The sequence below is a fragment of the Tachysurus fulvidraco genome, chromosome 8 (genome assembly GCF_022655615.1).
Source record: "Tachysurus fulvidraco isolate hzauxx_2018 chromosome 8, HZAU_PFXX_2.0, whole genome shotgun sequence".
NCBI lineage: Eukaryota > Metazoa > Chordata > Actinopteri > Siluriformes > Bagridae > Tachysurus > Tachysurus fulvidraco.
The window spans coordinates 16,182,821-16,195,264 of NC_062525.1; the positions used below are offsets into that span (position 1 = coordinate 16,182,821).

The 12,444-nt window shown below is 37.1% G+C and overlaps 1 protein-coding gene across 1 annotated transcript; it reads left to right on the top strand.

Moving 5' to 3' along the window:
• sost (sclerostin) lies at window positions 1-5,207 on the top strand. Its single transcript, XM_027137499.2, has 2 exons — window positions 1-384; window positions 2,846-5,207. Exons 1-2 carry the CDS (start codon window positions 150-152, stop codon window positions 3,262-3,264), a joined length of 654 nt encoding a protein of 217 aa, XP_026993300.1. The 5' UTR covers window positions 1-149; the 3' UTR covers window positions 3,265-5,207.
• The last annotated feature ends 7,237 nt before the right edge of the window (window positions 5,208-12,444 follow it).

Sequence of the window (12,444 nt, forward strand, 5' to 3'; positions counted from 1 at the left end):
TAATTACGAGGCTTGCTCGAGTCTGAGCTACTTAAACAAGCTCCCGGATGGGAGAGCTCACAGAGTTCAGTAAAGTTCCGTTCTGCTGAAGTTTGCCTAAGTGCATTGTTGGTTTGTTAGTGAGCTCACTTTCAGTGTTAGTGTGAGTCATGCAGGTGAACTGGGTGGTGATGCACCGGAGCGCAGTGCTGCTGTTGCTGCAGGGCTGCCTGAGCGCCACAGCTGGAGGATGGAGAGAATTAAAGAACGACGCTACGGAGTTGATCCCGGAGTACACCGAGCACACAGTACATCCAGAACACCGACTTCAGTCATCTAATAACAACACGATGAACGAAGCCAAAAACGGGGGCAGGAGGCAGGCAGATAACAGCCCTACATATGGCAAGTATCTGCTTGGAAACCGACCTTCTCTACCTGTTGGTACTCAGATTAGAAAGAGAGATTAGAATAAAATGAACAAAAGCTGCAATTTTCAGATTTTAAATTGTTTAAATTAAATAAATTTACATTAGTTATATTTTATTTCTTTATTTTTTTCGGATTGTTTCATTTATTTTTCACTAAAGGTTATTCCACTTGCTAGGGATGAAACTCCTATTCATTAGAACTTCATTAGAATACACAGTGTACAAATGCGACATAAAATATTATTCTAATTGTTGAAATTTGTCAAGTTCAATTTGAATTATATTTGATGAAGTAAATTCATGAACATATTTTCTCACAATTTGCTAACTGTTTTGATAGAAAGTGTTAGAGTTTAACCTATTATACTATTTGAGAGGAAGTTTATGGCCCCAAATAGGAATTTCAAAACGCGTTGGACCTGAATTTCCAACTGATGATTTTACTGGGCAGGAACCCTTTCATATGTGCTGCTCAGAGAATCCAAAACTCTTTGAAGAATTCTTTGAGATGTTTTCTATATTAGTGTATATAAATGAATTCTTAGCTTTGTGAAAGGTTTCTATTACAGAGCCTTTTCTAACAGGGATAGTCTGTGTTGTAAGGTTAGAAATATTAATTTTTTCTTCACAGGGACAACTGATGAACCTTCAACTGGCAGAGTAAAAACTTCGGCAAGTAAAAACTGAGTAGATCATAGTTAGTGTCTTGAATCGGTAATAGAAATAAAAAAAAAACAACAACAGATAAGCAAAAGTGCTACTACATAAAAACACACAACAATAACCACTGCTGAGGATTCCATCTAATATCCTAGTGTAATTTACAGATGGTTTAGAGTTCCTTATGGATTTACATCTTGCCTTAACTTTTAGATTTTAATGCTGCTCATTAATGAATTGTGAAACATAGGAAACATGCAAAGCTGAGATCAAGGAATGCATGAGTCTGTGTGTTGCAATCAGGTGATGCACTGATAACTCAATGTTTTGTGTGATTTCCGCTCTGTTACACAATTAGTCAAGGTCCACATAACTATCTAATTGCATCAGTATGTTTCCAAGCAGATTCAAATGGAGTTGGTTAGAGCATTTCTTAAGGGTATTTTAAAATTGTTATTTAAATGCAATGGCGCTTTAGCGAATGATTCCCACCTGTGGTTAATAGACCCTGTGGTAATCTTTGTGCTACGTGATCCTTTCACCTGAATTGTAACTGTCAGTATTGTAGTGTTATTGGTGACCTTTCCATAATTTAATGCTTCAACATGGGAGTAAAATTAGCTAGATTATTTATAGGGATACAATATGACATGATTTCAAATAAATAGTCCAATAGACTAGAAATAAAAATTTTCATCTCCACTAAAACGATGCTTAACAAGGAAAGTCATGTAAAAAATCTAAGTAAAAAATGTGAATTATATATATATATATATATACTTAATTATACTAACAAACAAACAAATCATATTTGTAAATGTATCTGTAACTTTAGAATTTTAATACTTTCATAAACAGAATCAAGGCAGAAGAAAGTCTAAAGAGACTATCACACCCCGTGTCCATTCTTGAGAGGTGGGGTGTGTGCAGTCCCTAGTGGACAGTATGGGGTCAAGCTGAATATGCTCACCTCTCTCTGGCTGACCTCCAGTTCCTTCGCATTTTGAAGGGGAGCGGTGTCACTGGGCCTTCATAAAACAGATCGGGTTCTCTTAGAAGAGAAGAGGGAAAACATGAACTCATCACACACATAAATCCTTTGTTGTTTCTCTTTGAGTTTGCGTTGCAGTAGGAAACAAATCTCTCAGCAGTATCATATTTTGAGCTGACCAGTTCAGTATCTTATATGGTAATTTAAGGTGTCGTCACTGGGAACTGAACATTAGCGTTCTTATCTTGGCCTCCAGATGAACTCTAAATTTATTCACATTCTTCTTTACAATAATTCATCTAGATTAATTTCAGTTTAGACTTTATCACTTGTAAGAGTGCTTTTGCACTTTAAAAGCTTTGACAAATTGTTTTTTCTCCACTACACTGTAAATGTTTTTCATGGATAATCATAATAAAATTAGCAGAATTTTTTTATGTAGCATTTAAATAAAATATGTAACGTTTACATTTATATAATGTCCTTGTTAGTACAGTAAATAAAGTCTGTAAATGTACACATTTCTATTTAATTAGTTTAAAAATCTCTTTGTCTTTTAACTTTTTTTGCACTTATTTTACTTAAGTGGAAATGCTGCTCTTAATTTAAACACAATAATTTTAATCCATAAATTTGTATTTTTTTCAGAGATAGGAGTAATAAAACCAATGCTTATAATAACAAAACAAACATGCTTTACTAGAAATGTCATTAACAGCAGATGTACCACGGTGTACCAGCCACAGTGAGCTTATTTTTTCCTCTGCTTCCTGCCCTTGTGTAGAAGCCTCTGAGATGAGCTGCCGAGAGCTGCGATCTAACCGCTACATCACTGATGGTTCGTGTCGTAGTGCCAAGCCAGTGAATGAGCTTGTGTGTTCAGGCCAGTGCCTGCCTGCTCACTTGATGCTCAACTCCATCCTTCGGAGCAAGTGGTGGCGCAGCAGTTCTGCTGACTTCCGCTGCATTCCGGCACACTACCGTGTACATCGTGTACAGCTCCAGTGCCCCAACGGCAATAGCCGGACCTACAAAATCCGAGTGGTGACCTCATGCAAGTGCAAGCGCTTCACCCGACACCACAACCAGTCAGATGCCAAGGATCCAACTTCTCAAAGAAAACGGCAAAACAAGAAGCGTGCACGTCTCCAGCAAACACGGAGCCGAAGCAGAGAGCCTACTATCAGCAGCAACTCATACTGAGAGGCAGCCCTCTATGTATGTGACCTCATACAAAGACTCTGTCTGTCTCTCTCACACCCATACACTCACATACATACATACACATACACACAACATATTGTCCAATACACAAGTTCCAGGAAAAGAAGACTAAATAGAGATAACAACCTGGCTGAAGTATGTCTCGGCATATTCACCATTTAATAAGATCAGCGAGTCCTTGTGTGTTTCACAAGTCACAAACTTTGCTTCCCCAATTGAGCTTGAATAATTCCCAATTACAGTGATGTTTGACAACAGAAAAATAACAGAGGACTGTTGGACATTTGCTTAAAATAAGGTTTGTAGTTGTGGGAGACCAGTGTATGGAATGTGATGGTTTGTACTGTATATTCACAGTATTCCTGTGGAAAGCTGATCTAATTTTCATGAAGTTCATTATAAGTGTGATCAAGATGAACATTGACACCAAAGTTAACAAGCATAACCATGACCAAATCCTACATCAGCAAAGCTGCAAGCTTATGGCAGAGGTGAATGTTTGTATAGCTGAAATGAAGTCATCTCTTTCGGGTGTGCTGTAGCTCATGATCCAGCTGTCCAGGAGTGCTGGGCTCAGAAAACGTGCTGCTGGTGACACATTGCTGAAATCCAGCATTCTTAACCCTGGTCATATGCAAGGAACTCATCTGACAAGCTGTGGTGCTGAATTCCCACAGCCTTACCTTACCAGAAGAGACCTTATAGGAACTGTCAGCTGGAGCCAAGCCCACTGTCAGTGACAGAAATTGGGAATAGTTATGTCAGCACTCTACGAGCTGAGTCTGTTAGGGCCAAGAGCAGCAAACACTGTTCCTCTGTCCTGTCTTAATTACTAAATAGACCCATTCCTGTGTTTAGGATTTGAGTCATAAAAAGCCATTTCCTCTAGACGTGGTCAGTTCCTGTTTGTTGGACTAGCAGAAAAAGGGGGCCCACATGCATGTAGGAATCCACAACAATTGTGCCTGTTGTTACCTTAGGGGCAGAGCACTTTACTTCACCGCCCCCGTTTTCTGGAAACCATTTGGAGCGTTTTGGCCAGTTGGAGTAGCTAAGTAATGTTAATGGTTATCTAATTGTTATAACAGTGAGGTTGAAATGCAAGGACATTAAAACAACAATAAGCATGTAGTACTACATGTAATCTCAGTATACCATTTAATTATAGATCATCCTTTATGTTATACAATGTATAAGCTTTACAAATATGCTGTGAAATTTATTAGAAATTTAATGGATGAAAAATGACCTGACAGAACGACAATGTCCTCCAGCGAAGCCATGAAAACTAGCGTGCTTTTTATAATTGGAGCTGCCCAAAGAATCAATTTCTCAAACATCCATAGGGGAGCTTTAAGAGACATAAATGAAATAGAGGACTGAACTCTGGATGTAATCACATGTTGATATTACACAGGATGTACAGTAGGAGAGCTGTGGAATCCCAAACCAGACATTTGCCTGTCACATCCAATGCAAGTGTCTCGCCTCCAGTATATCTAATGAAGAATATTTCACTCGTGTCCGGACATTGTTCAACTCCAGAATTATTTCCCTGTGGCTTCAAATCTCTGTTTTCAATACATAACTATGTTTGCTTCCTTTTTTTCAGTTGTATGTTTGAAAAACAAACTGGAAGTTTTTTTTACTTGTCATGTAAACCAAAATGCCTTGTACAACCAGACCGGATATAGTGTACTTACCTGGTCTGTTGGTACAAATCCCTTCAAACGAGTATTGCAGGAAGGATTGCAAACCTCTCCAATCCTGAAAGAGACTCCTACAAAGAATGAACTGTATATTTATTTTTGAATTTCAACATTTAAATTATTTATGCAACCCATTATTGTTCTATATGAAATAATAGTGAATTTCCTAACAAAAAGAGAACACAAATAAAGTAAGTCAAAGTATATTTGAAAGGCAGTGTGTTTATCATTCTTTTCAAAGTGTTGTGATGAATTGTCTCTCCCGCATGCTAAGCCTGTCTCTCAGTGAGGCCTTGATAAACAATGTGCTGCAATCAGGAAACGGAGGTTTTGTTGCACTTTGGTATGTCTAGCAGGATTTTACAATAAGTGGTAGAAAAGAATTTGCACAAAAGAGTCATTATGTCGGACGTGTTTGCTTTCGTTGCCTTTTGTTCAGTATTATAGTAACTGCCATGGACCAGCAATGTTGTTTGTTTACCTAAGCTTCCTTCATACCATAAAAGATATTTTTTTAGATCACTTAATCTAGATGACCTCTGTGTTTGTCATGTTTGTTACATACTAGAACACAGTGTACAATTACTCATGAAGTAACTCCCAACATGTGCCTAACCAGGTCCAGCTTAGACAGTGCATGAAACACAATAACGTGTTTATGCTGTAAATCATACAGATGACTGTTTTCCAAATGTGTGTAATTTATGGCAGGTTTATATGGAAGAAATTTGATAATCAAACACGGGAGAAAAAGCCTTTATTATTGTCACATATAAGTTACAGAAAATTTTCCTTTGCATATTCCAACTTTTTTATTTGGAAGTAGGGGCTGGCCACGATACATGCACCCCTTAAGCAGGGAGGATTAAGAACCTTACTTAGGGGCCGAACATTGGCAGCTTGGCAGTGCTAAAGCTTGAACCCAAATCTTCCAATCAACAACCCAGTGTGTGACCCACATGAGCCACAACATGAAAAAATGACTTTCTAGACTAAATAGTTTTCTTTTGTTCTGCCAGTGGTCTACAACACTCATCTGATCTGCTAAGATCATCTATTATAGCCATTCTCAAGATTATAATCAAGCTTTAACCACAATCACATCACATGCTGTGCTTTCACTCAAATGTAGCTGGCAGGCAAAGAACTTCCTGCATAATTCAAGGACAAACATTAGAGAGTAGCACAATACTAGTACCTTAAGAAATTGTTGCTGACAAAGCATCTGCCCTGAATTATGGTACCATAAATGAGTAATTATTAGGCAGCAACATGGCACGAACACTTTGAACCAGAGGGTAGGCAGGGGTGTGTGAGAGGTCCGATGGGACTTGCTCCTTAGAGTGTATTTAACACTTCGGTGGCTTCTCTACAATGTCTCAAACACATGTGTGCTGAATAGGCCATTCATTTTAGGTGTCAATAGTTGTAATGTAGTCATAGTCGTAAGGAACACGCAAAATGGCTTGTATTAATACGCAATTAAATACTCTTAAATTAATTATCTCAGTTTATACAAGAATGGATTAGCAGTGACTATTGTCCTTATATGTGTTCTGGAAAGTAAATGAAGCAAAATATGAACAAACTAAACTTTCCAATACATGAACTGTGAAAAGCTGCAGGCTCATTTATATTTTAGTGTATAAGAACCATTTTATAATAAGGATGAAATGTAATTACTAATTTTTATAATAAAATAGCTATTTAGGAATATTAGTTGTATGTTTATTGTTGGTGGCATGGTGACTTAGTGGTTAGTACGTTCGCCTCACACCTCCAGGGTTGGGGGTTCGATTCCAGCCTCCACCTTGTGTGGATGGAGTTTTCATGTTCTCCCCGTGCCTCGAGGGTTTCCTCTGGGTACTCCGGTTTCCTCCCCCAGTCCAAAGACATACATGGTAAGTTGATTGGCATCTCTGGAAAATTGTCCGTAGTGTGTGATTGTGTGTGTCAATCATTGTGTGTGTGCCCTGTGATGGGTTGGCACTCCGTCCAAGGTGTATCCTGCCTTGCTGCCCGATGACGCCTGAGATAGGCACAGGCTCCCCGTGACCCGAGGTAGTTTGGATAAGCGGTAAAAAATGAATGAACGAATGCTTATTGTTAATAAGTAGTAATATTATCTAGTTTGTGTGTATTATCTGCTAATCAAAAACACATTAAACAACTAATATGCAATGTTTCCACTTCATGCAGAAGATGCAGGAATTATAAACTGAAACAAATCTCATTCATGGTTTCTCTTTACCTTAACTGAACTCATCTGACCCAAGCTGCATGTCTGGCAGATAATATTGCTTTCAACTGCATTTTTAAGGCTTACCATCTTCTTTGATCTTGATAATACTGAGGACAAATGTCTCATATCTCCAGCTCGCACACAATTAGTGTTTGATTGTGCTCAGATGCTAAGAGATTATTCACCAGACCAAATGAAAGACAAATCGATTAAATATATCAAGTATCACAATTTAATGATGATTGAGAGATATTAAAGTTGGTGTGCTGTATTACATAAGCAAAGAACCTTTGAACCTTTAGTGTTCATCACTAGTACCGAGATAATAAACATAAACAGATGCTCATGGCATGCAGGATATCTAGTTCAGAACAGAATCAAAAGCTTTTAAATGTTTCCATCAAGAGCAGTTACACATCAGCTTTACTGTTCTCCTCTGCATTCTTTATTCAACTCATAATATTGGAATTTCTTACCAGGAACTTGAGATTCTGTTTTGTCCCTGTTCACGCACCTAACAATTTGAGTTAAGGTACTCCAGAAAAAGATCTCATTTCCTCAAAACACATGGAGCTCTGAGGGATGTATTCAGAGGAGAATGTTTGTGCTGCACAAACCTTATCAGGTCATATGCACTAATAACTTAGAACAAATCTAAAGCAGAGCTACACTTGGAAAGGAGATATGGAAAGCAGAAGTTTAACTAATTTGGAGTCCTCCGTGGTGCACAGTGCTGTGGGGATATCGTTACAATTCAGAGAGAGGGATGTTGAGCAGGAGTAGGAGGAGCAAGAAACTTGGGTCAGGGCTGTTGAGAGACTGGAGCTGCTCAGTGTGTCCTACAACATTATTTTCAACACACAAAAGCCTCCAGGGACTACAAATTTCTATCAAAGCTGAGTTCCCGGTCCGTGGAGGAACAAGAGGCCAGAATCAAGCAGGGTGCAAATCACTGGCCCATGCAGGATGGCCATGTAGGAAACACTAGGGGAGCGGATGAGTGCAGGGATGGACGGTAGCATGTCACGGGCCAGCAGCACCTAACGAACCGCAACTGCCTGCACCAAGTACAGAAATCTAACGAAGGTCAAGCATGTGTAGGAGGGAAATTAGCAGCAGATTGAATAGGCGCAGTCAGTATTTCAGATCAACAGTAACCACAAACAATTGCCGAAGTCTGAGCATGCATAACTTGTCTCCATTTGGAATCAATAAAATGAAAATCCAAAAACAAAATGTGCAGATCCTCACACAAATAAATACAGTCGGTTCAAGGCACTGGGGCTCTGAGCAAATCTGTTTTTGTGGAAAGCAAGATAACATTCATCATATTGTGCTCCACAGCTTTTGCCAACAGGGTGTTGAGTGCTGGCTCTAGACTGCAGTTTGTTTGTTTAAAAGATTACAATTCGTCCAAGTCAAACAGACACCTTGAACATTTACCCTGCTCTGACAATAAACACATGCCAAATGATTTGAGAGCATGTGCTGGACATTCCTGTATTCATGAGGGGGGATAGAGGCCAGGTAAAGGCTTGCACATGCATGTATGATGTCACCATGTACATAGCAATTATGCATATGATATCAAGGCCGCCTGGTGGGAGCACGGTCCACAGAGGAGAATAGATGCTTATAAAGATAGTTACACTTCCTAAGTAGTAATTTACTATGCCTTTGTGTATTGCTGCTTCAATTCAGTCAAGGTTATGCACATACAAAATAAAAAAATTGCATAAGCATATCTTTTCTTTCACTGCTTACCACCATAGTTTGGAGATGTGTGATGAAAACATGTAATAAAAAGTTTTTTTTTTTTTTTGGATCTGTGGAGAATATGCCTTTTTAATGAGCAAAATAGCACATTTTATCTATTAAATTTTTTTTCTGGGACTCTCTTGTGAGAAATCTGATCTCCCATACACTGTACATACCAAGGACATTTAGCACACACAAAACCCACCATGAAATTTCCACCATTTACACATTTATTCTTTTTAAATCACCCATAACACAGCCACTATCTGAAAAAGACGCACACACAATTCTGGGTAATGTTAAAATGACTAATCATCTTATTAACTTATAAATAAAAAAAATGGTTTTATCTCAGTGACACCTGTTCTTTTTATATCAGTACCAGGGTCACATATGCAGATCGTAATTGGAGTTCATTCCAGATGGAGAATATCTTTCACATTTAAGGAGCAGTGGTTAGAAGACAAGCCCTTTTATTGGCAGATGAAGTAAGTATCCATATAAAAACAGCAGAGAAAAACAAACGTTGTTTAATAGTTGCCCAATTAAAAAAAAAAAAAAAAAAAACTGAGCACAATATTTCCTAGAAGACTTTTCAAAACAAGAATTCAAGAGTTATGACTTCACATCCTGGAGCATTTTAAAACTGGAAAATATCATGACAACATTTGTATTCTAAACGATTTTTATTTCACTGTTAGCAGAACAATTTTGGGAACATGACATTTGTTATTCGCTTTAGACACTCTATAAACAATTCACAGACAGTCACTACTAGGATATCCACTGATTCTCAACAACATGTCATAAATGATATCAATAGTCTAAACGGAGTTTGAAATTGTACATTAATGTGGCAGTTTGATATTTTACAGATTTCATATCAATTATAAATAAATATCATGAAACTATAAAGGGTTATTAACTAGATTATCCAAATACAGTGTAAGAAAACAGTTAAGGCTCTGGGGGTTCAAACTCCAGCACTGCCAAGCTGACAAACTGCTCATGAGAAAGGCCTTTTACCCTCTCTGCTCCATGGGTGCAGTATCACGGCTGACCCTGAGCTCTGACCCCAGCTCCCGTACCTGCTGGGATATGTGAAGAAAGAATTTCACTTAGCTGTAAACTATATGTGACAAATAAAGGCTCTGTCTAGATTTTGTACTAAAAATCAACAACATAAACTCTTGACTGTTTTTTGCTTCAGGAAAGTCTCCAGGACACAGGATTTTGCATTTTCTGGTTTAAAGGTAGCATTGCAAGCTACATTTTATGTTATTAATTTCATGAAAGAAAACAAACTGGCTGGTGTAACAAACTGTTTATTGCTCTAATACCCTGAGTGGTAACAGCAACTAACTTGTCTCACAGATGTTCTACAACATTAAATATAACCATAAATATTTATTTATACATATTTATTTATACATATAAATAGTTATTGATCAATAAATAACAAAATTTAATTTTAAATAAATCACTGTGAAATACGATTAATAAAGCACCTACAGTAACAAATAAACAAACAGTTATGGTTTTAAGGAGATGCCGTTTATCTCTTGAACTCTTAAAGACATTTGATAATTAAAGATAAGCACAGATTGTGATCATGCTGGATTATATGTTTTGATGCCTCCTGATTGAAAATATTTATATAAGGATAATTCTCTAATGATTAATGTACATCTGAACAGTAGCTGAAAATCTAAATTACAGACCATACTTGTCCAGGTGTAAATGCTCCATAGTAAAGCACAGTTAGATTATTTCATGGCATATGTCTATTTGTCTATACACAGGGAGTTATTTAAGTTATGAGTATCTAATAGTGTCTTCATCCTAAATCTGTGTTATAAGTAAATTGCGTTGGTATTGTAATATTAAGTAAATTATCCAGCACCACTGTGCACCACTTGATAGTTATTTTGACCATGTTTATTATTCTGATTACACAGAGAAAAACAAAGAGAAATTTCTTCCTAACATTGTGGCTTGGTGTCTTATTTGGTAACAAATAAGTTAATAGGGATCTCTGAGTTAGCTTTGTGATTGGGTTGAATTTCTAGACTTTGATCAAAAATAAAATTCTCTGGCATGTTACAAATAGCTTCCTCAATGTAAATAAAATAATTACAATAATAACTGAACCCATGCTCTATACTAAGGCAGACAAAGTCCAGGATTTTTAGTAGCAATTTATTATATGGTAGATTGGAAAAGAAAAATAGAAATCGTATTTACAATGTAAACATTCTTAGTAATTCCCATAAACAATTTCTTATACAAGCTAATGGATAGCCATTTTCTTTCAGCAAAGAATGTAATCAAAATATGCTGCTGCTTTTGTTGAAATAAATCTTTTTCAGTAAAGACCAAATGTGCATATAATATTTGGTAGTTATGCCAATTACAGTTTAACATATTAATCGTTTCATTCATATTTTGGTTAATTAATTTGCTACTTGCTGTTTTCAGACTTTTTTTGTATCATCAAAAATGTAAAAGACTTTTGTCTTTGTCTGCTCTTCCTTCAGACGCACTCACTTCTCTCTTTATTTAATAGGCACTAGAGAGCAGAGCAGCCTTTGTATTCATTTCACATTTTCTCCCCTTTGTATCAAATCCGCCAAGTTCATGTTTTTGAGAAGGGAGGAAGGAAAGGAGGCAAACAGCCCATTATAAACCACTGTGGAGGAGCTCACACAGCGGGCTAATTCTAGCAGCAGATGGCCCAGAGCCCATCCATCATATACAGAATATTTTGCACTCCTATAAAGAACAGAGAAGGAAAAAGACACAAGACACCAATCATACTCCCAAAACAATAATTAAAAAATTAATGCATGGACTTGAATATAAGGCTTCAGTCTAACGATATAGTTATTAAGCCACACTACTGTATAAAATCTGGCCTTGTTAATTCTAAGGATCCTGTCCATTTGTGTTTTCACTAAGGTGTTTTATGAGAGCTCATAAAAGGTTTCAGACATAAAAAAGCAGAAGTAAGTATTCCTCAGAGGGGAAATATATGACTAATAAGACAAGAGATGAAAGATTTCAAGAACACACGTTACATGAAATCTTCCAACATACACATGTACATACACTAATATGGCACCCGTCTTCATGCATACTTAAATTATATTATACTAAATGCTGTGAGACTAAATGCTCAGTTTAAACACTGCAGAAAATTCATAAGTCACCAGAAAATGAGTGGGAAATTGGAAAATGTGGCAGATTAAATAATGTCCTTAATACTAAACTTTGGGCAATAGTGGATTTTCAGCCTCCCAAGACCAAGTGTAAATTAGCACCATGCCTGTATTTTTGGAGCATTATAGCTAATGTAGCTAAGATATTTTATTAATCTCAAAATTGGATATACCTCAAACCATTTTAGGAAAAAAAACCTGAAAAAATTAAGATCTCGCAACCCTGGTCCTA